Source organism: Oryctolagus cuniculus, chromosome 3 (assembly GCF_051225735.1).
Source record: "Oryctolagus cuniculus isolate XC-2025 breed Fujian yellow rabbit chromosome 3, ASM5122573v1, whole genome shotgun sequence".
In the NCBI taxonomy this organism is placed as follows: domain Eukaryota; kingdom Metazoa; phylum Chordata; class Mammalia; order Lagomorpha; family Leporidae; genus Oryctolagus; species Oryctolagus cuniculus.
The window spans coordinates 68,962,222-68,989,667 of record NC_142869.1 but is presented as its reverse complement, the minus strand read 5'-3'; the positions used below and the strand labels follow the sequence as shown (position 1 = coordinate 68,989,667).

Genomic DNA, 27,446 nt, shown 5'->3' with positions numbered 1-27,446 from the left:
TGTAGAAAAATTTATTCCAAAAAGCTAAAGGCTTTATACTTGTATTTGTTTTCATGTAGAACAAACTTTATCTGTACTATAGGTCATTGACTGCCTGAATACTCTGCTCCAACAAACCATCACTTTTTGGGTGGTAAAGTGAAAAACATCTCTGATAAGATTGAGAATCATTTTCTGTGACTGGGATCAAATTTTAATTAGCTAAGAAAGTTTTAAAAATTGCAGCAACACACAAATCCATCTGTTTTTCATTTGTTACACTTTTATCAACCCAGCTAAAACGTGGACACCTAGACCACTTGTAGATCTTCAGACTTGTATGGCAAAAGGAATGATAATTATAATCTGCTTCAGGCTACAGTCTAGAATAATTCAAAAGGAAATGTGAATTGCTAATACAGCAGAGCTCATAAATTCTCAATGTCAGTTTGCCACTTGTGCAGTCAGGCTGGTTGGCTAGAGGCAAAGACTAGGGTTACATAATACTGATGAAGTCTGAAGTTAGCCATCACCAAACTCAAATATTGCCAGTCTTTCAGATGACTCATGAGGGCCAGCATCACCCAGTCACAGTGCTGGAGTTAAGGGCAGGGTGGATTTGGTAATGATGGAATGTTAGTAAAAAGCATGAATTCTGGCCCTTTTTAGTGCCTGGCCACCTCCTTGCAAATAATTTATATTGCATACACATACTATGTGCAATGTTTTGCATTGTATATTATCCCTAGGATGCCTACCTGAGGGGCCCCATAGTTTCCTGCAAAATTCCGCTTGCCACCTCAGGTTTTACAACCCAAAGGTGGAAATGGAACTTCCTTCCACTGTCTCATTTCCATGGACACTTCCTGTCTGTCTGTGATCACAGTGGCTGAGGCTGAAACCCTCACAGAGCCTAGCCAGCAGCTTGCATTGTGCTGTGTTTGGCAATAATGAGGCCCAAGCCTGAGCTCTCTTTGGGGCTCTAGTGTACTTCGTTTAAGAGTTTGACCTGTGGAGTATGATGAGCAGCCACGACCTGGGGCTCCAGCACCACGGCCAAGCACATGGCTGGAAACTGCAATAGGAGCAAGGAAACACTATACAGTTCCCCATCAAGAAGCAGTAGTCCTGGCGCTGTTTCTGACTTACAGCCCAGGGCCAACTGCAGGTTGATTGCTTTGTTTTTGCACATATAAACAGAGTGTCCCAGATTTGAAATAACTTCCAGGGATGGCATTTAACATAGCAGTTAAGATGCCAGTTAGGCTGCTCACATTTCATATCCAAGTGCCTGGGCTCAAGTCCTAGACCTGCTCCTGATTCCAGCTTCTGCTAATATAGACTCTGGGAGGTGGCAGGTGAGGTTCAAGTGCCTTGATCCCTGACACCCATGTGGGAGACCTGGATTGAGTTTCCAGCTCCTGATTTTGGCCTGACCCAGCCCCAAGTGTTCTCTCTCTTTCTCTCTCTCCCCCTTTCAAATAAATAAAATTTTGAAAAATTTAAAAATATTTGTCTTTCCTATATTAGATTATTTTAGGAAGGACAGCTAGTAAATCATAGGGCCAGATCCAGGATGCTGGATGAAATACTTATTTTTTTTTTAAGATTTTTATTTGTTTGAGAGGTAGAGTTACAGACAGAGAGAGGGAGAGACAGAGAGAAAGGTCCTCCATCTGCTGGTTAACTCCCCAGATGACCACAAAGGCTGGAGCTGAGCCTATCTGAAGCCAGGAGCCAGAGCTTCTTCTGGGTCTCCCACATGGGTAAAGGGGCCCAAGGACTTGAGCCGTCTTCTACTGCTTTCCCAGGTGCATCAGCAGGGAGCTGGTTTGGAAGTGGAGCATCCAGGACTCAAACGGGTGCCCATATGGGATGCTGCTGCTACAGGTGGCATCTTTACCGGCCATGCCACAGTGCTGGCCCAACAACTAAATATTTTTTTAAAGATTTACTTATTTTATTTGAAAGTCAGAGTTACATATAGAGAGAGAGGAGGCAGAGAGAGAGAGAGAGAGGTCTTCCAACCGATGGTTTACTCCCTAATTGGTGCAATGGCCGGAGCTGTGCCAGGAGCCTGGTCAGGGGCCAGGAGCTTCTTCCGGGTCTCCCATGCTGGTTCAGGGGCCCAAGGACTTGGGCCATCTTCTACTGCTTTCCCAGGCCATAGCAGAGAGCTGGATTGGAAGTGAAGCAGCCAGGTCTCGAACCGGCGCCCACTTGGAATACCAGGGCTTCAGGCCAGGGTGTTAACCCTCTGCGCCACAGCTCCAGCCCACAACTAAATATTTTAAACAATCGTATTATCCTTAGATTAATCTGAAAATCCAATATAAACTCAATTGTGTAACCAAACCACTTTTAAAATGATTGAAGTGCAAATAGCAAACTGAAAAAAAAAATTGAAACAGTATAGTACACAAATATTTAATATTTTCAAGTCATAGAGCATACTCTTAAAAATAAATTTAAAAAAATGGCACTATGGCTTAGTGGACTAAGCCTCCATCTGTGGTGCTTGCATACCATATGAGTGCCAGTTCAAGTCATGGCTGCTCCTCTTCCAATCCACCTCTCTACTTGCAGCCTGGGAAAGCTGTAGAGGATGGCCCAAGTGCATGAGTCCCTGCACCCACATGGGAGACCCGGAAGAAGCTTCTGGCTCCTGTCTTTGGATCGGCTCAGCTCCGGCCATTGCGGCTATTTGGAGAGTGAACCAGTGGATGGAAGACCTTTCTCTCTGTCTCTCCCTCTCTGTCTGTAACTTTACCTCTAGAATAAATAAATAAATCTTAAAAAAAAAAATTAAGTCAGGTGGAGTGGCGGTTTCGCCTAGCGGTTAAGCTGCTGGCTGAGATGCCTGTACCTCTTATGGGAGTGCTTGGATTCAAGTCCTGGCTCCACTCCTGCTTCCAGCTTCTTGCTGATAAGCACACAGAGATGCCACAGGTTGTAAGTCAAGCACCTGGGAGACCAGGACTGAGTTCCCAGCTCCTGACTTCAGCCTGGTTCAGTCCCAGCCATTGCAGGCATTTGGGGAATGAACCAGTAGATGGGAACTCTGTCTATCTGTCTTCCTTTGTCTCTTTCTGCGACTGAAATAATAATAACAATAATAAAAAAGGAAAAAAACAACCCCAAAGGTTAAATGAAGACTCAAGAAGAGGATACATAAAAGAAGGAAAAAATCTACACTTTGGTGGTACGTGAAGAAAAATAAATAGACATAATATTCCCTTTTCTTTTATCAAATTAACAAAGATTTAAAATAATATTGGTCAGAGTGTAGTGAAATAGGCACCATTGCCATTATAAATTGCTACTTGTATGGAGAACAGTTTTGCGAATATGTCAAAACTTTGTGTTTTTCTTAACCCAAGAATTTGACTTCTACAAATTTAAACTAATGCAAAGTATGTCACTGTACTTGCAAAAAAATACTATGCAAGGCAAATAAAACGGGGCGCGGGGGGGGGGGGACATTGTGATGCCTGCATTCCATATCCAAGTGTCTGGTTTGAGTCCCAACTCCACTTCCAATCCAGCTTCCTGCTAATGCACCTGACAGCAGCAAACGATAGCCCAACTACTTCAGACACTGCCATCCACATGGAAGACTGGGATGGAGTTCCTGGTTCCTGGCTTCATCCTGGCCCAGCCCTGGCTGTTGTGGACATTTGGGGAATGAACCAGCAGGTGAAAGATCTTTCACTCTCTCTCACTCTCCCTTTCTCTCTGTTACTTTGACTTTCAGATAAATAAGAATAAGTAAATAACCTTTTTTTTTAAAGTGAAAGAAATCATCTAAATTCTCACCATTAGCTGAATAAAGGACTATGTGGCCCATCCATACAAGGAATTACCATGAAACCACTGAAAAAGGATCATGCAAAACTATACATTTTGATAGAGGCAGGTGTCATCTTTATATTCGTGGGGAAAAGAAACTACTTTCAGAATAGGAGTTTAATGAAATTAATGTGCAAAATAAAAACAGAACATTTGTAAAATGTAAGAAGTTAATACATTGCAAAAATATAGTAAGTAGTGGCTAATTAAAGAAATATTCTGAAGAATGCAGAATAACAATGATCATTTGAGAAAGTTTCTACGGTTTTTTCATTTTGCTTTTTATGCTTTCTCAGTGTTGTTATAAAAATATTTTATACCATACATTTACTATTTTCATAATCAGAAAACAAAATAGAATCCACACTTCCTGTCACCCCGTGGCTGGTGCTGCATGGCTTCAGGGGGATGACCTTTGAGAAGTGGCTTCACAGTGAAACAGGCAGGAGACACTGTCCCGTCCCAGCTGCCACAGATCCACCGGACAGCTTCTGGGGGAGGGGAGTGATTGCTGTCTCTTCTGTCCTTGCTTTGGCACCTATTATGGGTAGGCATTTGGTGTAGTTTTGAGATAGGAGTGCCTGGGTTTGGGTCTCAGTGCCTCTTCTAATTCCAGCTTCCTACTAATGCACACCCTGAGAGGCAGGTGGTAATGAATCAGATAGTTGGGTCCCGGCCAACTTGGACTGAGTTCCAAGTTTCTGGCTTCTGTCTGGCCCAGCCCTAGTTGTTGGAGTGAACAACCAGGAGTGAACAAGTGAATGGAAGATCTCTCTCTGCCTCTGTCTCTCTTCCATTCAATACATTAAAAAAAAAAAAAAAAGGCACAGTACCCAATTACCCAATGTATGAAACCGTGTTCTGGCACATAGACTAGCCTTGGAGAGCAAATCAGACACAGAGCAAAGGTCATTCCTGAGATGGATGGAAAAGGAAGCTGTGGCCTTCTGTTTGTGTGCTCATGTCTCCTTTGACGCATTGCTGGAGCAAGGTGATTTGCAGCTGTTTCTAAAGGCCTCCTCCCTTCACTTCCTGGTCGCCCTCAGCAGGTGAAGGCAGGGCTGTGTCCCCATCTGGCCTGCGGAATGTTTGTACAGATTCCATAAGCCTGCCCCTGCCCTCAGGGCTGAGCCGCATTTGGAACTGGATGAAAACTGAATGAAAAAGTTTTGCGTGGATGTACATCTAATGCTTTGTTTAAATTTCCAATTTGATATCTCAGAAATCTGTCTCTGTGGGTGTTCACTTGGTTTCTGAAAATAGATTAGGGTCTTGAAGTGGTTTCTGAATAAATAATGAAACATGTGTTCGAGGTCTGTAACTCTTCCTTCTTCCTAACCACATCCTAGATAAGCCGCCCATGGTGAGTGTCATTTGTGTGAATAGATTCTCTAGTTTTAGTTTTCAAGGCCCCTTTTTTTTCATTCTAGCTGTCTGGATGATTAATGTGACTAGGAAAGTACTGTTGACCCATTTAAATCATGTCAAACAACATCCATTGCTCATCTACATAATGAAATACACACTGAACATTACATCTTAAGTGTGGGAGCCGGCAAACTACAAAATACTATTTTAGTCATTTAGGTTATGGAATAAAACATAAGACATGAGGATTAACCATAGCATTAAACATTAAACTATTCAAATGGTAATTGTCAGTGAAACTCCTTTATAAACCAAAACAACTAGTAACATTTCTGCTTTAGTAATTAACCAGAGAAGTGGGGTGATTGCATACAAAAGAGCAAGTTTTAAGAAAATTCTGTATGTCAAAGTATGTTTTAATATCACTTTACTATTATGGGATTTATTGTAAATAGTTTTTCAATTGTTAATCAGTAGCTTGGAAATAACAGTTTTCTGAAAACTTAGAAAAACTTGTTTGACATTTTTGCTACAGTTCCATTAAACTGGTATTTGAATAACTTTAAAGACAGCTAATTTAGAGTTGAAACTATTTTGATCAATGATCTGATAACAAAGATAAGCTTTGACAGCTTTTGAAACATTTAAGTTTTGTAAGGACATCATTTGTACAGTATTTAAATAAGAATTTAAAGGCACTGAGTTTAGACTATCAGGTTTCCATGGTTACACCTTGCCAAGTTATTTTGTGTATGGTGTAAATAGGTCTGTGAGTCACTGATAATTATTTGTTTTTTTGTTTGTTCTGTTGGTAATTCTGTGTTTAGCTTAGTTTAATACAGTTCACACGGCATGCTCGGGTTTGTGTATATTTTAGTGTTTGTGATTGACAGTGATTGAGCATTTCTTATGGAGTGCTTGCGTTTTTTGTCATAAATGATGTATGTTGGTAAAGTGCTTGAATTGTAAATAAGTTCTTCCTGTATCACTGTTTAATAAACAGGAATTTTTATTCAGAGAAGATTTCTCGATACATTTAAACTGTAAAATTTGGTGAACTCTAGAGCATTTGTGTTAAACAGATTGCACAGCAAACCAAATATGTTTAAATCCTTAAAAATTTAAAGTTACTGAGGTTACCAAGTTCAACATAATCGTTCATGGCTAAAAGTGACATTGGCTGAGTATTATGTAGTAGCAGAATGAAAATAGCATTCTGATCTCACTCTTCAAATAGTGATATGTGACAGTGAGAGTTCCAGGAGCATCCAGTGCAAGGCAGAGCCTTTCTGTAAGGTGACTTCTCCCATCCCACCCTGTGCACAGATGTAAGAACTATCAATAGAGTAATGTGTTTAGAAAGATGAGATTCTCAAAAAAAAAAAAAAAAAAAAGCCAGGGTCTTTTATGCCTGTAAATGGAAGAAGAGATTTTCCTTAGCCCTCACCTATTAACTGTCAGCATACTAGCGAGACCCCACCAGGAACTCAGAAAAGCAAAATTGGGCTGTGCATGGTTCATCCTGTTGCGGAGAAGCCTTCCCTCCACCCACTGCTGTCCCGAGAGGCTGGCCGCTTGGTAAAGTACTTCTGCATCTGCATTCTTATTAGATGCTCACGGTGGCCCAGTAAGGAAGGCAAGAAAGGCCCAGTGCTTTGGATAATAAAGCTTTTAAATAGAGGCTCTGGGACCTAACCCAGGAGCTTTGTGAATTACCTACTTTATAGATTATCCAAAGCACATTTGTAAGTGCAGGCTGGTTTCTACTTACTGATTAGTCCATTTTAGAGTGACCTCTTCCTGCAGTCAGGTAGGCAGTGATAGCGGTAACATTTGTGGGCTGCTAACCTTGTGCCGCTTTCAGTGTAGCACGCTGGACAGTTATCATAGCAACCCCGTGAGGAAGATGTTCATATTCCACACTGTTAATAGGTGAGGAAAGTAAGACTTAGAGAATTTAACTAACTTGTCCAAGAAAACCAATATGAACTAGAGAAGGAAACCCAATTTAAACAAAAACTCAAGTAGATATAATTAGGCAGGCACATCTTTTAGAATAAAATCTCAAGGTGTGTTCACAAATGAAAATAAAGTGTTTTTCTTCTTCTTCTTTCTCTCCTTTTTTTTTTTTTTTAATCAGAGAGGCAGAGAGAGAGGAGGGAGGTGTTTCATCCCCTGGTTTACTACCCAAACGTGCCAAACGGCTGGGATTCCACCATGCTGAAGCCAGAAGCCTGGAGCCAGCCTGAGTCTCCTGCATGGGTGGCAAGGGCCCAACTACCTGCTGCCTCCCAGGGTGCACATTAGCAGGAAGCTGGGATCAGGAGCAGAACAGCCAGAGCTTGAGCCAGGCTCTGGTATTGGATGTGGGTATCCCAAGTGGTGACCCAGCTCTGCATCCAATGCCTGCCCCTGAATGCTTTAAATTCCACACCCCTTTCCCTTTTTTTTACTCCAAAATTTATGGTGTTTTAGTAGACTTTCGGGGGTTTTTCTTTTTGTAGCACTCTGGTAGAAATATAGCTCAAAACATGAATTCAGTGCATGTCACATTAGACAATAAATATGTCTGGGATATTTTTTACATCACATATTTCAGTTCTGTGGCAAAATCGAAGTCTATAATCTAAAAAGGAGATGATGAATTTGTCATTGCACTAGTGTGAATAATCTTGGTCAGCTAACGTTTTCAAATAATGTTGTATTTTCAGGTATGAAAATCAATTTGCTACATACACATGAAGAGTAAACTTTTGTGGGCAAGATAAAATTTAATTCTTAATCTTCAGTACAAAAATAACACCTATAGGAGGGCAGCAGAAGATGGCCCAAGTGCTTGGGCCCCTGCCACACACACGAGAAACCCAAATCAAGCTTCTGGCTCTGGTCTTGGCCAGCCCCAGCTGTTTCCCAGCTGGGGAGTGAACCAGTGAATGGAAAATCTTTTTGTCTCTCCCTCTCTCTACCTCTTTTTTTTTTTTTTTTTTTTTTTTTTTTTTTTTTTTGACAGGCAGAGTGGACAGTGAGAGAGACAGAAAGGTCTTCCTTTGCCGTTGGTTCACCCTCCAGTGGCCACCGCGGCCGGTGCACCACGCTGATCCAATGGCAGGAGCCAGGTACTTATCCTGGTCTCCCATGGGGTGCAGGGCCCAAGCACTTGGGCCATCCTCCACTGCACTCCTGGACCACAGCAGAGAGCTGGCCTGGAAGAGGGGCAACCGGGACAGAATCCAGCGCCCTGACTGGGACTAGAACCCGGTGTGCCGGCACCGCAAGGCGGAGGATTAGCCTACTGAGCCTAGGCGCCAGCTTCTCTCTACCTTTCAAGTAAAACAACAACATCAACAAAGAAACAGAATACCTAAAATAATAATAATAATAATAGCTCATTGATCATCCATACCTTTAAAAAAAAACAAAAACCCACACTCAAGAGCCAGGTCATCAGCAGCCTTCCATGGAAGCCTGTAGCACTTCAATACATTGCACTTTTCTGCATTCATGCCACAGTTAGGGAGTGATTATTTCTGGTTAAACTACCTACTCAAATTGAATATAAAATTATTTGTGACAACAGAATTATACCAGTACTAAATTCTGCCTTCTGAGAACTAGAACTTTTTTCCTGTACTAAAGAGGCTACTGTGTAGTTTGTTTTTTTTTTTAATAATTTTTTATTATATAAGGTGAACAAATTTCATGTATTTCATATATACAGGTTTAGGAGCATAGTGATACTTCCCACTGTACACTGCCTCCCTCCTACACTTCCACCCTCCCTTCTCCTTCCTTTCTTTTTCTTTTAATTTTTACAATGGCACACTTTCAGTTTATTTTTTAGTCATAAACTTAACCCTCCTGTATTTCTTATTTTTCTGATTGAAAATAACTCCTTGGAACCGGCGCTGTGGCTCACTTGGCTAATCCTCCGCCTGAGGTGCCGGCATCCCATATGGGCAACAGGTTCTAGTCCTGGCTGCTCCTCTTCCAGTCTAGCTCTCTACTGTGACCCAGGAGGGCAATGGAGGATGAGCCAAGTGCTTGGATGCCTGCACCTGCGTGGGAAACCAGGAGGAAGCACCTGGCTGCTGGCTTCAGATCGGCATAGTTCCGGCTGTAGCAGCCATTTGAGGGGTGAACCAACAGAAGGAAGACCTTTCTCTCTGTTTCTCTCTCTCACTGTCTGTAACTCTACCTCTCAAATAAATAAATAAATAAATAAAATCTTTAAAGAAAAAAAAATAACTCCTTGATGAGTGATCTTGGCTTCTGTTGCTTTGACTCTGTAATCCTCAACTGCATAGGCAAATGTGTTGTTTTCCTGAAGCTTTTGCTTTTATGTTTTGTTTTGTTTTTTAAGATGTATTTATTTATTTGAAAAGCAGAGTTACAGAAAAGGAGAGACAGAGAGAGAGACTGAGAGATCTTCCATCTGCTGGTTCACTCCCCAAATGGTCACAGTGGCTGGGGCTTTGCCGGGGCCAAAGCTAGGAGCCTGGAACTCCTCCAGGTCTCCATGTGGGTGCAGAGGCCCAAGCACGTGGCCATCTTTAAAGATTTGTTTATTCAAAAGTCAGAGTTATACAGAGAGAGGAGAGTCAGAGAGAAAGAGAGGTCTTCCATCCAATGGTTCACTCCCCAATTGGCCGCAGCGACCGGAGCTGCGCCCATCCGAAGCCAGGAGCCAGGAGCCTCCTCCGGATCTCCCACGTGGGTGCAGGGGCCCAAGGTCTTGAGCCATCTTCTACTGCTATCCGAGGCCATAGCAGAGAGCTGGATCAGAAGAGGAGCAGCCAGGTCTCGAACCGGTGCCCATATGGGATGCCAGCACTTCATTCAGGCCAGGGTGTTAACCTACTGCGCCACAGCACCAGCCCCAATACGGGATTATTGACCCACCTACCTGCTACCTACTTACCTACCTATCTACCTACCTCCTACCCATGCTCCCTACCACTCCTATTCGCTAATTACAAGGCAGACAAAATTCTCTCAGTTGAAAATACCATTTTAAGACTTACATCCAATGTTTTCTTTTTATTTCATGTCTTTCACTTGGAGTTGTACAATGAAAATATTTTCAGGAAAGCATTAAGATCTAGGGCTTTTTAGTTTATTTTGTTTTTTGCTTTTGGTTTTGCTACTGCAGTTTGGGTCGAAGCTCTGAGCTATCATATCAATTGTTTGGTTATACAGCAATAACTTTAAATGGCTCATCAAAAAGAGATGACAGCGCTGTGGTGTAGCAGGTAAATGGGCTGCCTGCATTGCCGGCAAGACTTGGCTGTTCCACTTCCAATCCAACTCTCTGCTATGGCCTGGGAAAGCAGTGGAAAGTGGCCCAATTCCATGGGTCCCTGCACCCACATGGGAGACCCGAAAGAAGCTCCTGGCTCCTGGTTTTGGATTGGTCCAGCTCCGGCCATTGTGGCCATTTGGGGAGTGAACCAGCAGATGGAAGACCTCTCTCTCTCTTTCTGCCTCTGCCTCTCTGTAACTCTACCTTTCAAATAAATAAATATTCTAAAAAAAAAAAAAAAAAAAAAAAGGAGCAGAGGAGAGGAGGGGAGAAGGGACAGGAGAAATAATATATGGGACAGATACTTAACCTAGGAATTCAGATGCTGCTTGGGATACCCATATCCCTTATCAGAGTGCCTAGATTCATGTCCTGGTTCTACTTCCAATTCCAGCTTCCTGCTAATGCACTCCTGGGAGGCAACAGTAATAGTCTCTGCCACCAATATGAAAGACCCAGAATGAGTTCCTGGCTCCTGGCTTTGGCCTAGCCCAGCCTAGGCAGACTGTTATAGGCATTTAGGAAATGAACCTATGAATGGAAGATCTCACTTTCCCTCTCTGCCTTTCAAATGGATAAAATAAATTAATTGAAACCCTGAGGCTTATAGATCAATATAAAAAAGAACAGCCAACACTATTCCTAGAGCCTTCTCCATATAGATTTCAGTTGACACCATTATAAGATGAACACGAAAATTACAGTTTCCAAATACTTTAATACAATTTAAAAATACTCATTAAATCTGTGCATTTTATAATAACCTATAAGTCCCCACATCTGTTACTGGGTATTTTCATCCAAATAGTTAATATTTTGAGTAGTATTTTATATACAGTAGTATTTATGAGTAGTCTGGCCATAGCTATAAGAATTAAAGAATTTTTTTAAAAACTGATAATTTTTTTGAATTCCATGTGTGATTTCTGTGAATTGCTCTTTCTGATTCCTATGTGTGTGTACATTAATATGAAGTTGTTTTATTTTCTTCTTCTTTAACCAAAGCATGTGAGGTAGCAAGAATGTTTCTTGTGAGAAACTTGAGGAAGTTGAAATTTGCCAGATGTTTCGTGCTAACCCAGAAGTGTGCATTCCTTGGGTCCCGGCACTGTGCAAAATTCTTTCCTATTACTTTGACGGAGCCTTGCTTTTGGTTCACTTTGGTGTTATGCTTGTACTCTGATCAGAGCTTGTCTTTTATTCTGTGTTTAAATGATATTACGGCATCCAGAAAATCTGGCAAAGAAAATGATATTTTGATGACATTTCTCACAGGGCTCAACTGGAATGAATTATTACATTTTAACCATGACCCTAATAAACAGCTCCTTTATTTTGCCTGGAAAGACACAATATTTCTTTGTCCAGGAAGTTGCCTGAGTATATGTATTGTCGAAGTGCTAAAAAGCTGCTTTTCTCTAAACTTTAGCTGAGAGACAATGGGATTTGCTAAGTGTATAGTATTGCAGCATGACTCAATATTTTATGCTTATTAAGGCGATTTTGAATTTTGAAGTACACGTTTTAAAAATCTTAAATGGGGAAATTTCATGCCATAGTCCTGTTTCCCTGTGCTAGTCATCGCTGTGTAAGTTCCACTCATCCACCAAATGATCTGCTTTTAGTTTTAGTCTTTTGAGTTTTTGCTGTAATCTTTGGCATCCTTCTCCCAGCTATAGTTGGGCCGACCTAAAGGAATTTTTCTCTGCGCCCACAAACAGGAGTCTACATTACTAAATAGGAATGTTTCTTGATCTGCGTTTCTAGAGTAGGTTGAGGTGTTTTTGTTCCCCAGGAGGAGAGGAATGCTTCTTGTTTAAATATCAATCCCTCAAATAAATATGTAAATGCTTAAATGAATAAATGTGGATCCTTGGGTGCTAGTGATGTGCATTCACGACTAATCACATATTATCAACTTTAAAAACTTTTCCAAGAACTGTAATGAATTGTTTTCCTATGGGATTCCTGAACCTGTCGTTGAGGTTATACTCTCTCATTACTGACAACATTTTTGAGAAGAAGAGGGATGTAGCATGGAGCCAGCTTCCTGACGGAGCCTTGGGGAAGGTCATGCTTTGCTGTGACCTGGGCACCGCTCTTGAATGTTGTTATTATTGGAAGCGGGTGCCCTGCGGCTGCTACCCTTCCTCTCCCCAGAAGCACTCCGTGACTGGCTTTCCCGTTCATCTTTTCTAGAACCGCCGCTCCCAAGTTTTGGGTTACAGCTTCATGATGAGTTCTGACCTCCATAGAGTGGTGTCTGTCTCACCTGCATTTGACTGCTTAGCTTTGCTGATGGCAGCGTCCCTACTTGAGGAGAAGGATGACTCTTCATGGACATTTCCAACTTAGATCATTAAAGAACCAGGATGAACTTTTACAGTTCAGGATAAAAGGGAGCTGTGACTTTGTTGTCACTTAAAATATTTTACACCTTTCTCTTTTATTTCTGTGGAATTTTTGATACTATTTTTGAGGCCATAGCTATAAACAACTTCAAGGACAACACTGTAGGATGTCCAGCAGAATCTTTGCTTCAGACAAGTATTTATGCCAGCATGTTTTAGCCTCCACTCTGCTTTATTTTGAACATTGAAGAAAAGGAGCAGTTTTCCAGCACCTGCACACCAACTGGGCTTGCATCCTCTTTAGTGATGTTGTTTAATAAACACTACAGCTTTATCATCCACAGCCTGTTTCCAAATGCTGTTAATTAGGCCCCCCAAAAAAGGGGGTTTCTGGGTTGGTGAAACAGATCTCTGTAACGGCATCTAAGCTTGGAATCCAGGAAGCAGTGGTGTATGGTGTCCATATCCATGATTTCCTGAATCGGAGAAAAAGTGTGGAAAGCATCTGGGGAAAAGGAGGCTCTTTACCAGCTTGTTTCCTGTAAGTTCAATTGGAAGACCTTGTCTGTGCAAATAGATTTCAAAATAGAGCCTGCCCTTTGACTGTCTCCATAATTACATGGCTCGCTCTGTATTTTACTTGGCAGCCAGAGCAGTTAACCCCTGGAAGGAAGGGGCTTGATGGCATGCCCAGCTTGGCTTCCCAGACATGTCCATGAGAATGAATAAACCACTGTTTGGAGAAGCTCACAGCTAAAAACACACTAGTCTTCAACTCAACTGGAGCTCTTTTAAAATAGGTTTCATAATGTTTATTATGACTGGTTAAAAACCTTAACTTGGTCCTCACTGTGTAGATTACAGAGCCGCATTAATTGTTCTAAAAAAGTAGGGAGCTGGGTGAGTCCCTTGTTGCTTTGATGTAATCAACATCTGTCAACAGAATGAATTTGCTTTTGTTTCATTTCAAGGGCCCTTGTCCTTCAGCTTTGCCCAATCAGTATCTGCTTCAGCCTGGGGCATTCCCTAGTTGTGTGGGGTTATTTTTTTTCTCCCTTTAACAAATGCACAGGTTATTTCTTGTGAAATGTGAAACTCTTCTGCCTTTCAGTTGCCTTTAAGGGGAAGGAACCTTTAAGTCTTTCTCACTCAGTGGTAAGACATGTACATCTGAGTGCTACTGAGTTATAAAAATCAGAGAGTTCTGTCGAGTGGTGCGGACTATTTAATTTTTTTTCACAAACTTTGTGCAAGTTATGAAACCCGTCAAGTGAACAGTCAGTGTTTTAGGTCAAGAAATGCAAGGCACAGAGGCATTTGCAGTGTTGCTGGGACTGGAAGCACACGGTGCTTTATGAGCTTGTACTCCACTGGGTCATTGGTTGTCTTTCCTGACGGGTGATCTCTCTGTAGCTCTAAATCAGCACCTTGAGAATGTTTTCCTGTGGTGCAGTCCCTTCTGAGCCCACTGTGGGAGGCAACATTGGTCAACAGTTAGAAGTATATCAGACTGCTGGCATAAAGTTGCTTTTTGGAGGGCTAATGTATTATTTAAGCAGATCATTCAGTTTAAAATAAAACTTATCAATGAGTGTAAGAGCCATATTTGAAAATGAATTAGCAAAACACTGTTGTTTTCTCTCTTGGTGATCATAAATCATTTAAATCTGGCAGGCATTCCTCCCTCCATCCAAAATAATTGCCTCCATTTGTAAAATCAATTAGATGTTAATATGCTATAAATAATAGTTTTGTTACTAGACTTTGGCATTTGCTGATCATTATGAAAAAAATACATTGAGTAAGACATTTTACAGGGTGTCTTGTAAATGATTTCTTCTCTGTGGCTGCTATGGTTATCGAATGTAGAGTAGCACCAGGCTACCTTGCTGTGCTGTTTTCCACCCAGATATTTGATCCTTCTGCAATGTAAGGTCGCTGAGGGTTGATGGCACGCTGCAGGGAGAAAGTGCTTCCTTGGAAACGTATGAGGAAAAATATAGGTGTTGGTAGCCCACACTTGAGTACAAATGGGCTTCGTTCAGTTTTACCACTGCTTAAAATAATAAGCATTTTAAATTTCTTTCTCTTTGAAAGTTCATTCAGATCTCTCCCTTAAAAAGACTTGTTGACCAAAAGAAAACTCACATTTTCCAGGGTAAAATCAGCTTAATTAAGGGTCATTAGTAAAGGTGCACCTAGACACGCAGGGTTCGGTGGGTGAAATGGAAGCGTTTCATTATGTGGTATAGAATGCGTGCGCAGATAACAATTAAAATGGACCCTGAGTAAGAGGCCAATAAAGATAGGGCAGGTTGTGCACAACAACATGAGTTATTTCAAATGCATTCATTCCTCCATCGTACTCGTAGTCTGTAACCCCGCTTTGCAGACTTAATCTGTAAAGGGAATAAAAACAACTTTTAGAAATTGATGTTATTACCAAGTATGAAAATATATAAAACCATAACTTAGACTTACATCCTTATCACACATCCAGAATATGGAAAGCGTGCAGCAGGGTCCGGAGGACACGTGGCAGTTTCCAGAGATCTTCAGTGTGCTCCTCCGTGTTGTGAAAGAGGCATTTGCCTGTAATGTTCAGTGTTGGCTGCAAGTAGGCACTGATAGAATTTTTGTGGCACTGGCAATAATTCGTATTATTACCTTTGGTAACAAAAAATATTCTAGTGTTCATCACGAATAACACACGGATTTACTGCCCAAGCATAAACACTCCCTTGAGCTTCTCTCTAGGACTCAGCAGTGGCCCGCCCTACTGTGACGATCTCTCAAGATCAGAAGAGTGCAAAGCAACCCTTTGCTGCTCTTGGCTCTCCCACTCTCCTAAGGGCTCTGAGGATTCCCCTTGTCATCTCCTAAACATCAAGATAGTCTGCCTACCCCTTGCAGAAATTGATGTGCACCTGCATCATGTATGCCCAGGATGGCTTTACCAAAAGGGTACACTGTGGTTCTGAGTGAATGACAGTACTAAGAACACAGAGAAGACAGCACAGGGCTGATGGGACCTGGCTGGGATTCTTGTCTAAGGATTGTCATCATGCATCACATGAGTTGTAACATTGATGGAAACGTGTTGGATGTTAGATGTAGGTATAAGGTATCAGCAACGCCTTTATAAAGAAATGAGGGTCAGGCATTTAGCCAAGGGTTTAAGATGCCTGCAATCCATATCAGTGTGCCTTGGTTTGATCCCTGGCTCTGGCTCCTGACTCAAGCTTCCTGCTAATGCAGACCCTGGGAGACAGCAGTGATGGTGCAGGTCATTGGATCCTTGCCATCTAGATGGGAGATCTGGATTGAGTTCCTGACTCCCAGCTCCAGCCTGGCCCATCCCTGGCCATTGGAGGTATTTGGTCAGTGAACCAGTGGATGAGAGTTCTTTCTCTGTTTGTCTTTCTGTTTCTCCCTCTCTTGTTGCCTCTCTCCCCCTCCACCCCTCCCTCTCCCCTCCTTCAAACAAATAAATAAATTATATATATATATATATTTTTTTTTTTACAGGCAGAGTTAGAGAGAGAGACAGAAAGAAAGGTCTTCCTTCTGTTGGTTCACCCCCCGAGGCGCACTGCGCCGATCCGAAGCCAGGAGCCAGGTGCTAGGTGCTTCCTCCTGGTCTCCCATGTGGGTGCAGGGCCCAATGACTTGGGCCATCCTCCACTGCCTTCCCAGGCCACGGCAGAGAGCTGGACTTGAAGAAGAGCAACCAGGACAGGACCGGCGCCCCAACTGGGACTAGAACCCAGAGTGCCAGCACAGCCTAGTGAACTGTGGCGCCGGCCCAAAGTACAGTTATCTCTTAGTATCCATCGTGAATTGGTTCCAGGACCCCATGGATGCCAAAATCTGCAGATGCTCAAGAGCCCTATGTAAAATGGAGCAGTATTTGTATATAACTGTGCATGTTCTCCTGTATACTTTAAAATATCTCTCAATTACTTATAATAGCTAACAAAATTTAAATGCTATGTAAAAGTTCATACTGTATTGTACAGGGAATAATGATAAGAAAATACATCTGTACATGTTGAGCACACATGTAATTCTCTCCGTGGCTGCTTGACTACATGAATGTAGAATGTGCAGGTGTGGAACTGGGGGATAGAGAGGGGTGGCTCTATATAAAATCTCAACAGACCTTTTCTAAAATATATAAAATCTTACATAAGATCTCATACTTAAATAGAAAATCTTATATAAAATCCTATACTTATATAAAAATCTCAGCAGATCTAGTTCAGATATTGTGGTTTGGGTATCCTTTCTGTAATGCTGAATATAGTGTGGGCTGGAAGTTTTAATTTTGCTCATTCTCTAATTCGTAATTATTAATTAAAACATAAACATGGTTGGAATCCCCCTTTTTTTGTTTGCCACATTAACTGGGAGACTCCTATCTTTCAAAGGTTCCATAATTTACCCATTTCTTCATTTCACCTGTGAAAACACTAGACCCCATTGGCTTGTAATGAACAGTTGTGGATTAAACGCCGTGTGGGACCTTGTTATTCTGCTACCTTATGACAACATTGATAGGGTGTCTTTAATCAGATTGAAAAAAGAGATTTCACTTCAACTACAAAAGCATCTTATGAAAGTGGAATTGCTGAGTGCACTACAGAACGGTGATTGTCAACAGATTGGATTTGTTCAGGCTGTGTTCCTGATGTGTGGGAGTGTGCCGTCCAGGCGTGTGGGTATGCCGCGTCGTTCCAGCAGTGAGCCTGCCCTCTGGCAGGACAGGTAACAGTGATCATCCTAAAAGTGAATGTCTCAAAAGCCTCATCCAGATATCCTAGTAGTGGTCTGATGACTTCAAGTTCAAGTACATAGAAAAGATTTCCCCTGTGGTGACTCTGTACTTGATAATACTGATAAAGAAGATCTCTCTTTCGTGTAATCAGTCACATTGAGGAAAATTTTCATGAGTCCTAAAATTAATCAAATGCTCCAACATCCCATTGCCTGGGATGGAGCATGACAAATGGTAGTGCTAAGGGACCTCACAAAGTAGGAAGTCCAGCTCCCTCATTTGGCTAAGCCTCTCTGTGAAGTGCTGAGCACAGAGCTTGGCACCTGTAAGCTCTGGGTCAGTGTCTGCTGTCACTGTAGCTGCTTCAGGTCGTGCAGCCAGCTCTTGGCAGGAGCGGCAGAACTTCAATTTCAAGGTGCCGTGCAGTGCTCTGTGTCTCTGGCCCTTCCTTCACCATTGAAAGCATGTCTGATGCAGTCTCACGTATTTGCTGGATTGCCTGTTGTCTCTCGTACCACAAGAATGTATGCTCCATGAGGCCAGGGAGTTTGTTACCATGTTCACCACTGTATTCCTGTGTCCAGAGCATGAGATGAATCCTGTAAGTTCATTAATTGTTGAGTGAAAGAATTTAGAGGCCCTTAGAGGCCCCACAGGTAAATATGTTGAAGAGTGGAAAAGGAAAAGAAATGAGCATTTATGGGACACATTTTTAAATGATGATTTACATATAAGAGTACTTCAAAAAGTTCATGCAAAATGGGGTTATTAAAGGTTTATTTGAGTACAAAAATATTTTGAAATTTATGTCTCATAATTTGTTTCATAATAAACATTTTCCAAGAACTTTTTTTCTTTGAAAAGCAGACACAATGAGAGTCAAAGATCATCCATCTGTGGGTTCACTCCCCCGCTGTGCAGCAATAGCCAGGGCTAAGCCAGGCCAAAGCCAGGAGCCCAGAACCCAACCTTCCACATGGGTGGCAGGGTCTCAGCTATTTGGGCCATCACCTTCTGCCTCTCAGAGCACACATGAACAGGAAGCTGGAGTCAAAAGCAGAGCCAGGACTTGAACCCAGGCACTCTGAGATGGGATGCGTGTATCCTAAACTGCTCTGCCGAATTCCTGCCCCCCAAGAACTCTGAAGACCTCATTACATGCATGGATTTCTAAATTTTTGTACCAAAATAAACTTATCCTTTAATTCATTTTCTTAACCACTGTAACATTTTTTAATTTTTAATTTTTATTTTATTTAAAAGGCATGGTGACAGCCAGAGAATCTTCCATTTGGGAGTTCACTCCCCAATTGCCCACAACAGCCAGAGCTGGGCCAGGCTGAAGCCTGAAACCTGAAACTCAGTCTGGGTCTCCCACATGGGTGGCAGAGACCTGAGTACTTGATCCATAAACCGTTGCCTCCCAGGATTTGCATTAGCAGGAACCTGGCATCCAGAGTGGAGCTGGGACTTGAACCCAGGCCCTCTAGTGTGGGGTGTGTGTCCCAAGGAGTATCTTAACCACCATGCCAGATGACTGTCTTTTACTTCATTTTCTACATGGGATGCCGGTGCTTCAGGCCAGGGCATTAAACCACTGTGCCACCGCACTGGCCCCTGAACTTTGGGTTAAAGCACTGTTGTTCCAGCTTCTCTTTGTATTCAGTTGATTAATACTGGGCATAATGCACACTTTCCTCAGGAGGAAAACCTGTGTGTCTTGTAAGTGGCTGCTTCTGTTCACCCTTCACTGAAGCATGGTCTGGTTGGCAAAGGGAGCTTGACCAAAGAGCATGGATGAATGAAATCAAGCTGTCACCACTTTGGGGGGAAATGACTTAATCATCATTCTAACAATAATTTTGTGTGCCTTTTACATTTTCTGGTATCTCCATGTGTCCACTTATTTTTTCCTTGGGCCTGAGAGAGAAGTAAATACCCTTTTTGTTTAAGATTTTATTTATTTGAGAGAGAGTTACAAGCAGAAAGAGGGAGAGACAGCTCTTCCACCTGCTGGTTCATTCCCTAAATGGATGCAACAGTTGGAGCTGAGCAGATTCAAAGCCAGGAGCTAGGAACCAGGAGCTTCTTTCGGGTCTCCCACGCAGGTACAGGAGCCCAAGTACTTGGGCCATCTTCCAGTGCTTTCCCAGGCCATTAGTAGGGGGCTGGATTGGAAGTGGAGCAGGGGCCAGTGCTGTGGCATAGTGGGCAGCCTGCAGTGTCAGTATCCCATATGGACACTGGTATGAATCCTTCTGATCCAGCTGTCTGCTATAGCCTGGGAAAGCAGTAAAAGATGACCCAAGTGCATGGGCCCCTGCACTCATGTGGGGGACCTGGAAGAAGCTCCTGGCTCCTGGCTTCTAATCTGCTTGGCTTTGGTTGTTGCAGCCATCTGTGGAGTGAATCAGCAGATGGAAGACCTTTTTCTCTGTCTCTCCCTTTCTCTGTCTGTAACACTACCTCTCAAATAAAGAAATCTTTAAAAAAAAAAAAAAAAAGATCAGCCAGAACTTGAACCAGTGCCCATATGGGATGCCAGTGCTGCAGGCAGAGGCTTAGCCTACTATACCACAGCACTGGCCCCTTCTTTGTGGAGGCCATCCCATCTGCCTTTGTATGCCTCTGTAACAGTTCATAAGAACTCAGGGTTCTTACGGAGATTACTGCGCCAACATATGTAAAGTGCCGTGTATGGTAATTGACCACATAGTACTAGAAGCTAGCATGGAGCCCATGTTTCTTTCCCAAACTTTTGGAGCATTCAGGAAGGAACAGTTGTTTCTTGGGCATCTGCTGCATGCAGGGCACTGCCAGATTCCTATTCCAATTAATTCTCAACTGAGACTCAAAAGAGGAAACTTGTTCAGGGCCCCAAGCTAACAAATGGTAGGGCTGAAACCACCAAAGTCCAGGCTTCGGCCTTCCAATGATGTGCTTTTCTTGGGACACTGCCCTGTCCCTCGTATATCCATTGACAATCTGAGTGAAGGAAGGAAGAAGGGAGGGAGGAAAGAAGGCAGGGAGGAACGAACTCCATAGCCAGAACAGGTTTATTTGGAGGCAAACCAGAGAGGGACCTGTGAGAGTGGTGGAGCGCTACCCTCACACAGATTAGGCGTTTAGATAGGCAGGGCTGTTTTCAGTAGGTGGGCTAAGCTGGTTTACAGGTGTTTTTCAAACTAGGTGGGTGTGGGCTAATGGTTGAGGAAGAACACAGCGGGTTGGGATCTGCCCTCAGTCACTGAGGCAAGGAACTGAAAAGCGGTGGGGTGCTTTAGATCTGCTTTCATTCTTGCTCCATCAATCATGAGGGAAATACCATATTTCAGCAACTACAGAATAAATGACTGCCTCTATGAAGCAACTTTTTTTTTAAAGAAAATATATTTATGGCCTTTTGTGTGGTGTTTGGAATTGTTTGAAATACAAAGGCACTTCAAAATGTTCATGAAAAAAATAGAATGAAAAGATACTTTAATTTTCATGCAAAAAAATTGAAACCCATGCATAGTTTTTTCAGAATATACATTTTTTTCATGAGCTTTTTGAAGACTTCTATGCAGAGATTTCAAAAATTTTTTGCACCAACATAAATGAATTTAATTCCATTTTCCACAAACTTTTTGAAACACTCTCACAGTACCCAAGTACGTCTGTAAGTTTGGTTCAACAATATTGTGTCATTGCGGAGGACACTTGGTGTGGTAGTTAAGATGTCCACATCTCATAGTAGGATGCATGAGTTTGAGACCAGCCCTGCCTCTAATTCCAGCTCCCTACTAATGTGCACCCTGGGAGGCAGCAGATGATGGCTCAGATAGTTGGGTTCCTGGAGGTGTAGGAGACATGGGTGGAGTTCCCAGCTGCTGGCTTCAATTTGACTCAGCCCCAGCTGTTGGAGGTATGTGGGGAGTGAGACAGCAGATGGGAGGACTCTCTTTGTTCTTCTGCCTTTCAAGTAAAATAAATAAATATTTTAAGAAAAAAAAAAACATATTAGCTGCCAACATTTTGGTGTAGCAGGTAAAGCCACCTCCTGTGATGCTGGAATCCCATTTGGGTGCTGGTTCATGTCCTGGCTGCTCCAGTTCTGATCCAGTTCCCTGCTAATGGCCTGAGAGAGAAGCAGGTGACCCAAATGTTTGTCATTTGAGGAGTGAACCAGCAGGTAGAAAATCTCTGTCTCTCCCTTTCTCCATCTGTAATTCTGGCTTTCAAATAAATCTTTTTTATTGAGTTTCATAATCACTTCTCTTTTAATTAATTAATTTTTATTTATTGACAAACAGTAATTGTACAATTATGGGGTACAATAGTTTGATACATGCATACATTGTAATGATCATATTAGGATAATTAACACCCATTGCTTCATATATTCTAGGTTTATTTGTAGTGTGAACATTCAGAAGTCTTTCTTCTAGCCATTTAGAAAAGTACAGTATGTTATTGTTAACTGTTACTACCCTACTGTGCAATAGAATGCCAACAGGATTGTTTTTACAGTAAGGAAAGAAAGTACTTTTTTAATTCAATAAAAGTAAAACTTTCTGAGGTTTGGCTTACCTATATATATGTATTTTTTTGAGGGAGTTAACTTTGGAGAAGAACCCAAGAATGGCGCATCTTTTGTGAGCACTTAGACATTACTGTAGCTTATGATATATAGATAATGTCCTCCACTTAGTACATTAAAATGACATAAATCTCCCCCATCAAGCATTACTATTAATTCTCATTATCCAACTCTTTGAGCACAGAGGTTCTGCATGGGAAGTAAGTGCACAGTGACGCGTGTTATTAATTTAACAATTAACACCCTTATGTACGACATCAGTGATTACCCGAGGCTCATGACATGAGCTGCCTAGGCTAAGGAAGCCTTTTGAATCCACAAACTTCTTCAGTATTTAGACAAGTCCATAAGCAAAGTGGAAGTACTCTCCTCCCTTTAGAGAAAAGTGCATCCTTCTTTGATTGCCAAGTCTCTCTGTTGGGGTCTCACCCACAGAAGCCCTTCATGGAGGACACTTTTTGCCACACTGTTTCCATGCCTGACATGCTCTCGTGGAAATAAATAAATCTTTAAAATAAAACAAAAACAGTATTAGTGAAATGAAACTTATGACACTGACTCATTGACCATAGGGGTTTGTTTGCATCTGTAGTTTTTCCTGGCTCCATTGGCGATCCTGAGTGTTGGGGCTATACTCACCTGCAGTTCCTGTTTGCCCTGTGTGTCACAGCTGCAATGCTACTCTGTGCCACTAGCTCGCAAACGCTGTGTGCCTCAGGACCACTGAGGGCTTGTTGTCATGCAGATTACTGACCTCCTCCCCAGTTTCTGAGTCGGTAGATCAAGGAGGGGCCCACGAAGTTGCATGTTTTTCCCATGTGGTGCTGATACTGCTGATCTGGGAGCTACCTTTTGAGAATGAGTGCTCTAGACCAGGAGAGGGCAAATTTCTGCTGTTAAAGGCCAAGCAGTGAATGTTTTGGTCTTTGTAGGCCATATGGTCTGTTACAACCACTCAGCTCTACCCACCATAGCTCAAAATCAGTCCTAGACCATTGTAAATGAGTAAGTCCAGAAAACTTTTATTTTGGGGCCCTGAAATCTGAGTTTCTTATAACTTAATGTGTTACAAAATGTTCTTTTTCCTCTGATTGTTTTCCAACCATTTATAAGTGTAAAAACTATTTTTAGATCTTGGTCTGTATAAAAACAAGTAACAGGGCTAGTGTTGTGTCAGTGGGTTAAGCCACTGCTTGCAATGCCAGTATCCCATATGAGTGCTGGTTCAAGTCCCAGCTGCTCTGTTTCCATCCAGTTCCCTGCTGATAAACCTGGGAAGGCAGTGGAGGGTAGCCAGCCTACCTCCACCCACTTGGGAGACTTGAGTAGAATTCTAGGCTCCTGGCTTTGGCCTAGCCTAGCTCTACATGTGGCAGCCATTTGGGGACTGAATCAGCGCATGGGAGTCCCCTCTTTCTTCTCTCTCTTTCAAATAATCTCAAAAAAATAAAATATCAGGCCAGATTTAACCCTTGGGTTGTAGTTGACCAATCCTGCTAATGTAGCTGTGACCTGTTGGGGATTTTAAAAAGCTATTATTCTATTATTTTTTTAAAAAATATTTATTTGAAAGGCGGAGTTACAGAGAGAAGAAGAGGAGAGGGAGAGAGAGCGAGTGCCTGTATCCACTGGTTTACTCCCCAAATGGCCACAACAGCCAAGGCTGAGCCAGGCTGAAGCCAGGAGCCTGGAACTCCATCCAAGTCTCCCAAATGGGTGCAGGGTCCCAACCACTTGGGTCATCTTCTGCTGCCTTCCAGGTGCATTATCTGGAAACTGGATCAGAAGTGGAGCAGCCAAGACTCAAACTGGCTCAAATGGGATGCTGGCATTGCAGGCAGAGGCTTAACCTGCTGAGCACAATGCTGGCCCCTAAACTATTCTTTTAATTATACAAGTAATGCAAGTGGATGCTTTAAAAAACCTAACACATAGAAGAAAATAAAATGAATCAAAAAGTGTTCCTCCCCATTTCCAGCCTCAATCACATGCTCCAGAAATTGCCCTCAATTTATAGCCATGTACAAGTATATATAAATGTATAAGCTCTTTTTATATTACTGAGCTTCTTATGCATATTGTTGAGCATTTGCTTTTTTCCCCAACAATTATTATGATCTCTTTCTGTATCAATTTATGGAGATGGTTTAGCTTTTTTTATTTTTATTTATTTTTTTATTTGAGAGACAAATAGAAAGGAAAACAGTTCACACCTACTGGGTCACTGCCCAAATGCCCACAATGACCTGAGCTGAGCTGGGCTAGGCCCAGAACCAGGAGCCAGGAACTCAATCCAGGTCTCCTACGTGGATGGCAGAAAAGCAATTACTTGAGTCCTCACCATTGTCTCTGCGGGTCTGCACTGGTGAGAATCTGGGGTCAAGAGCTAAAGCAGAGTGAAGCCCAGTCTAACCCGCTGTGATGTGGGACATGGGTGTCTTAGCCGTTAGGCTCAACATCCAGTCCTAGTTGATTCTCTTTTAATGCTCCAGAGATATCTGTTGTGTAGATACAAGGGTACTTCCAAAAGTTTGTGGAAAATGAAGTTTATTTTAGTGCAAAAACTTTTGAAATCCACATAGTTGTTCTATACCATGCATTTTCCACAAACTTTTTGAGATCTCTTCATATACCACAATATATTTCATGGTTTCTGTTGCTGTTTCTCATTTGGAAACATGTGGGTTGTTTCTTGTTTTATTCTACCACGAGCAAGGCTGCCGTAAGGGTCCATCCCCGTCTCTCATTGTCTGTTAGCTGCAGGATAAAGTCCTAGGAGATGAATTGCAAAGGATATGTGCATGAAAATGTCGATAGATGTCTGTAAATACCTGTGGCAGCTACTTAGGACCGTATGTTGATTTTTCCCTCAGGATCACCTCTACATTTTTGCTATTTGGTCTTTATCTGCCTGGAACATTCATCACAATGAATTTCAGTATAATGCCTCGCTGCACATGAACTTAACACAGAGTAGTAATCCTATGGAGGGCACAAAGTGCAGCTGGCAATTTGTCCGTGATTCTTGAAAGGAAAACGGCTTTAAAGAGTATAAAGCCATCAAAACAGTGCCCTGAATCTAGGGTCATCCTGGACATGGCCGCATAAGGTAGCACAGCAGAAATTGTTCTTTTTATAGATCGGTGCACAGCAGATGTTTCTATATGTTTGTTTCCCATTAGATTAGATTTTCCATTGTGAAGCGTCTCTGTAAACATAGTATTAGCTAATAAATATTCTGCACTCCTATTGTACTAGAACTCAGAACGCTGCTGCTCTCTTTTCTATTTGGAGCTTTTCCTTTTTGAGTCCACAAAGGATTAGAATAATGAGTTAATAGACAACACCACAACATCTTAAAGTGCAGAGCTATGCTAGTTTTTTTTTTTTTTTAATTAAAGTATGTCTGTTTTTGCTCATAGGTTGTCAGAGAATTTTCTCTTCACCACTCAATCATATCTACTTACACAAGCAGTCAAGCAATCAACAAAGAAGAAATTTCTTCTTCCGGAGACAAAGAACTGTCTCGCACAGTGTAGTTTGGCCGGCTGTGGTTTCTTCAGCTCATCCAGTCCCCAAGGTACGGTGTGGCCGCTTATCTCCCGCCTTTCCCAGCCAGCACAGATGACTGCCGAAGCCATCAAACGTCTTCACACATTTGATTTCTGGACCATTCAGTCACAATTTAAAAACTTGATTTGTGATTTTAAATTGTGATGCGAGAAGTTTTAACATCCTGTAGTTCTACAGCATTAATTTTTAAAACTGAAACTCTGAATTTACAATTACTTAGCTTATTTAGGATTAAAGTGTCTATCGTAGAATTTTTTTATATTGAATTTCTAACATGAAAGAAAAGCCACACACACAGAGTTCCCTAACTTTCTTTGAGGGAAAAAACTTGATTATTCAACTGGGGTGATTCTAGAGCGATTACTTGAAACTAATACACTAGATGGCTGTTTTAAAGCCTGCTCTTAAATTTTCCATATTATTAACGCTGCTGTCTTTGAATCATCCTCTAGAGTAAGTTAAATGAGTCTCTTATCTCAGAGTATTCTTGCTTTTTTTTTTTTTCAGAGAGTACAATTCTGTAGATAGAGTCTACCCATTTTTCAAAATGCAATGTAAAGGAGATGTGTGAGTTCTTTAGGAAGGAGAATAGCTAAAAGAAATTCAGATTTGTCATAAAAATTGCCTGATTTCTTCCTTTTATGTATTTTTCCCCACTGAGCCCACGTTAACGTTAAGTATGTTATACTTCCTCAAAGTAAATGGCCCATTTCTGTGGCAAGAGCAGGTGAAACAGAAGGGCCCCCAGAGCCCAGCACATGTTCCAAGTTCAACTGAGGCCTGGCCCTCACAGTGAGAGCAAGCATTTGGTATTAGCCACAAAATGGACATTATTTTTCCTTACTAGAAAAGGAAAGAAAGTCTCCGGGCAGGTGAGTATGTTGTTTTAGACACTGTAGACAATTTCAGTGGCAACCCACCAGCCCCTCTCCTCTGCCTATACTTGTCACCTGGCCCCATCACAAAGCAGAGTGGAGACGAGAACACATGCTCTCTGAGGGAGACCTGGTGGGTGTTAGCTGGCACTGGTCGGGTAGCCGTAAGAGCATAGCCGTCCCGCAGAGCTCAGCTGTGGCAAACCAGGCAGTGGCATTACCTGGACCAGAAAAGCCCATCAAAACGGGAGAATAAGTGACTCCTCAAATCCTGCTGGCTGCACTTCACAAAGAAGAGAGTCCTACCTCAACCTTGCAGACTTGCTGTGATGTTTCCATTGAAGAGTGTTACCTGGCTCAGCTTCCTGTCCCAAACTGCCATGTAGCCTTACTGTGTACCGCTCAACAGTGCTGGTGTAGCAGTTGCTATAAATAGTTTGCAAAGAGCTATGCGAAACCTTGGGACTGAAAGGAGCTCTGTGTGACAGAGACTATTTATTTTCCTAATACTGCTGGAGAAATGGTCTACCAGAGTGATCAGAGTTGAATGTTTTGAGTTTAGGGGGTTGGGGGGGGGGCTTTTGTCTGTTCTCAACAAATGAAGGAAATGTTCTAGGTAATTTTTATGTACTTGGAGAAGAAAAGGAAAGAGAGCTGTTTTGTTTCCTCCGCCAGCCTCTCAGTTTGAGTATGGTTGCAGAGTGGAAGAGGTGAATGCAAAAGGCTTCAGTGGGCTTTACCGTCAGTCAGCCCTCTTACAAACCTCCGTGCAGAGAGGGTGTTGGGAGCTGTC

The 27,446-nt window shown here is 42.2% G+C and overlaps 1 protein-coding gene and 1 long non-coding RNA gene across 9 annotated transcripts in view; one reads left to right on the top strand and one right to left on the bottom strand.

Annotated features, from left to right (window-relative positions):
• The window catches only part of METAP1D (methionyl aminopeptidase type 1D, mitochondrial), a 99,361-nt gene that overhangs the window by 55,752 nt on the left and 16,163 nt on the right, over positions 1–27,446 (top strand). For 6 of the 8 annotated variants that reach the window (XR_016230794.1, XM_002712288.6, XM_017342930.4 and 3 more), the window contains exon 2: positions 25,628–25,785. Coding sequence is in view for 4 of the 8 variants with exons in the window: in XM_002712288.6 (XP_002712334.3) it covers positions 25,628–25,785 (158 nt within the window). In the remaining 4 variants the exon portion in view is untranslated. Of the gene's footprint in view, positions 1–3,524; positions 3,676–25,627; positions 25,786–27,446 lie in introns of all 8 variants that reach the window. The other 2 variants (XM_070070689.2, XM_070070690.2) reach the window with 1 other exon arrangement.
• LOC149127382 (uncharacterized) lies at positions 25,568–27,083 on the bottom strand. The gene is made up of 2 exons (XR_016230799.1): positions 26,960–27,083; positions 25,568–25,870 (listed from the first exon to the last, which is right to left on the bottom strand). It is a non-coding gene; the product is annotated as an uncharacterized LOC149127382 (long non-coding RNA).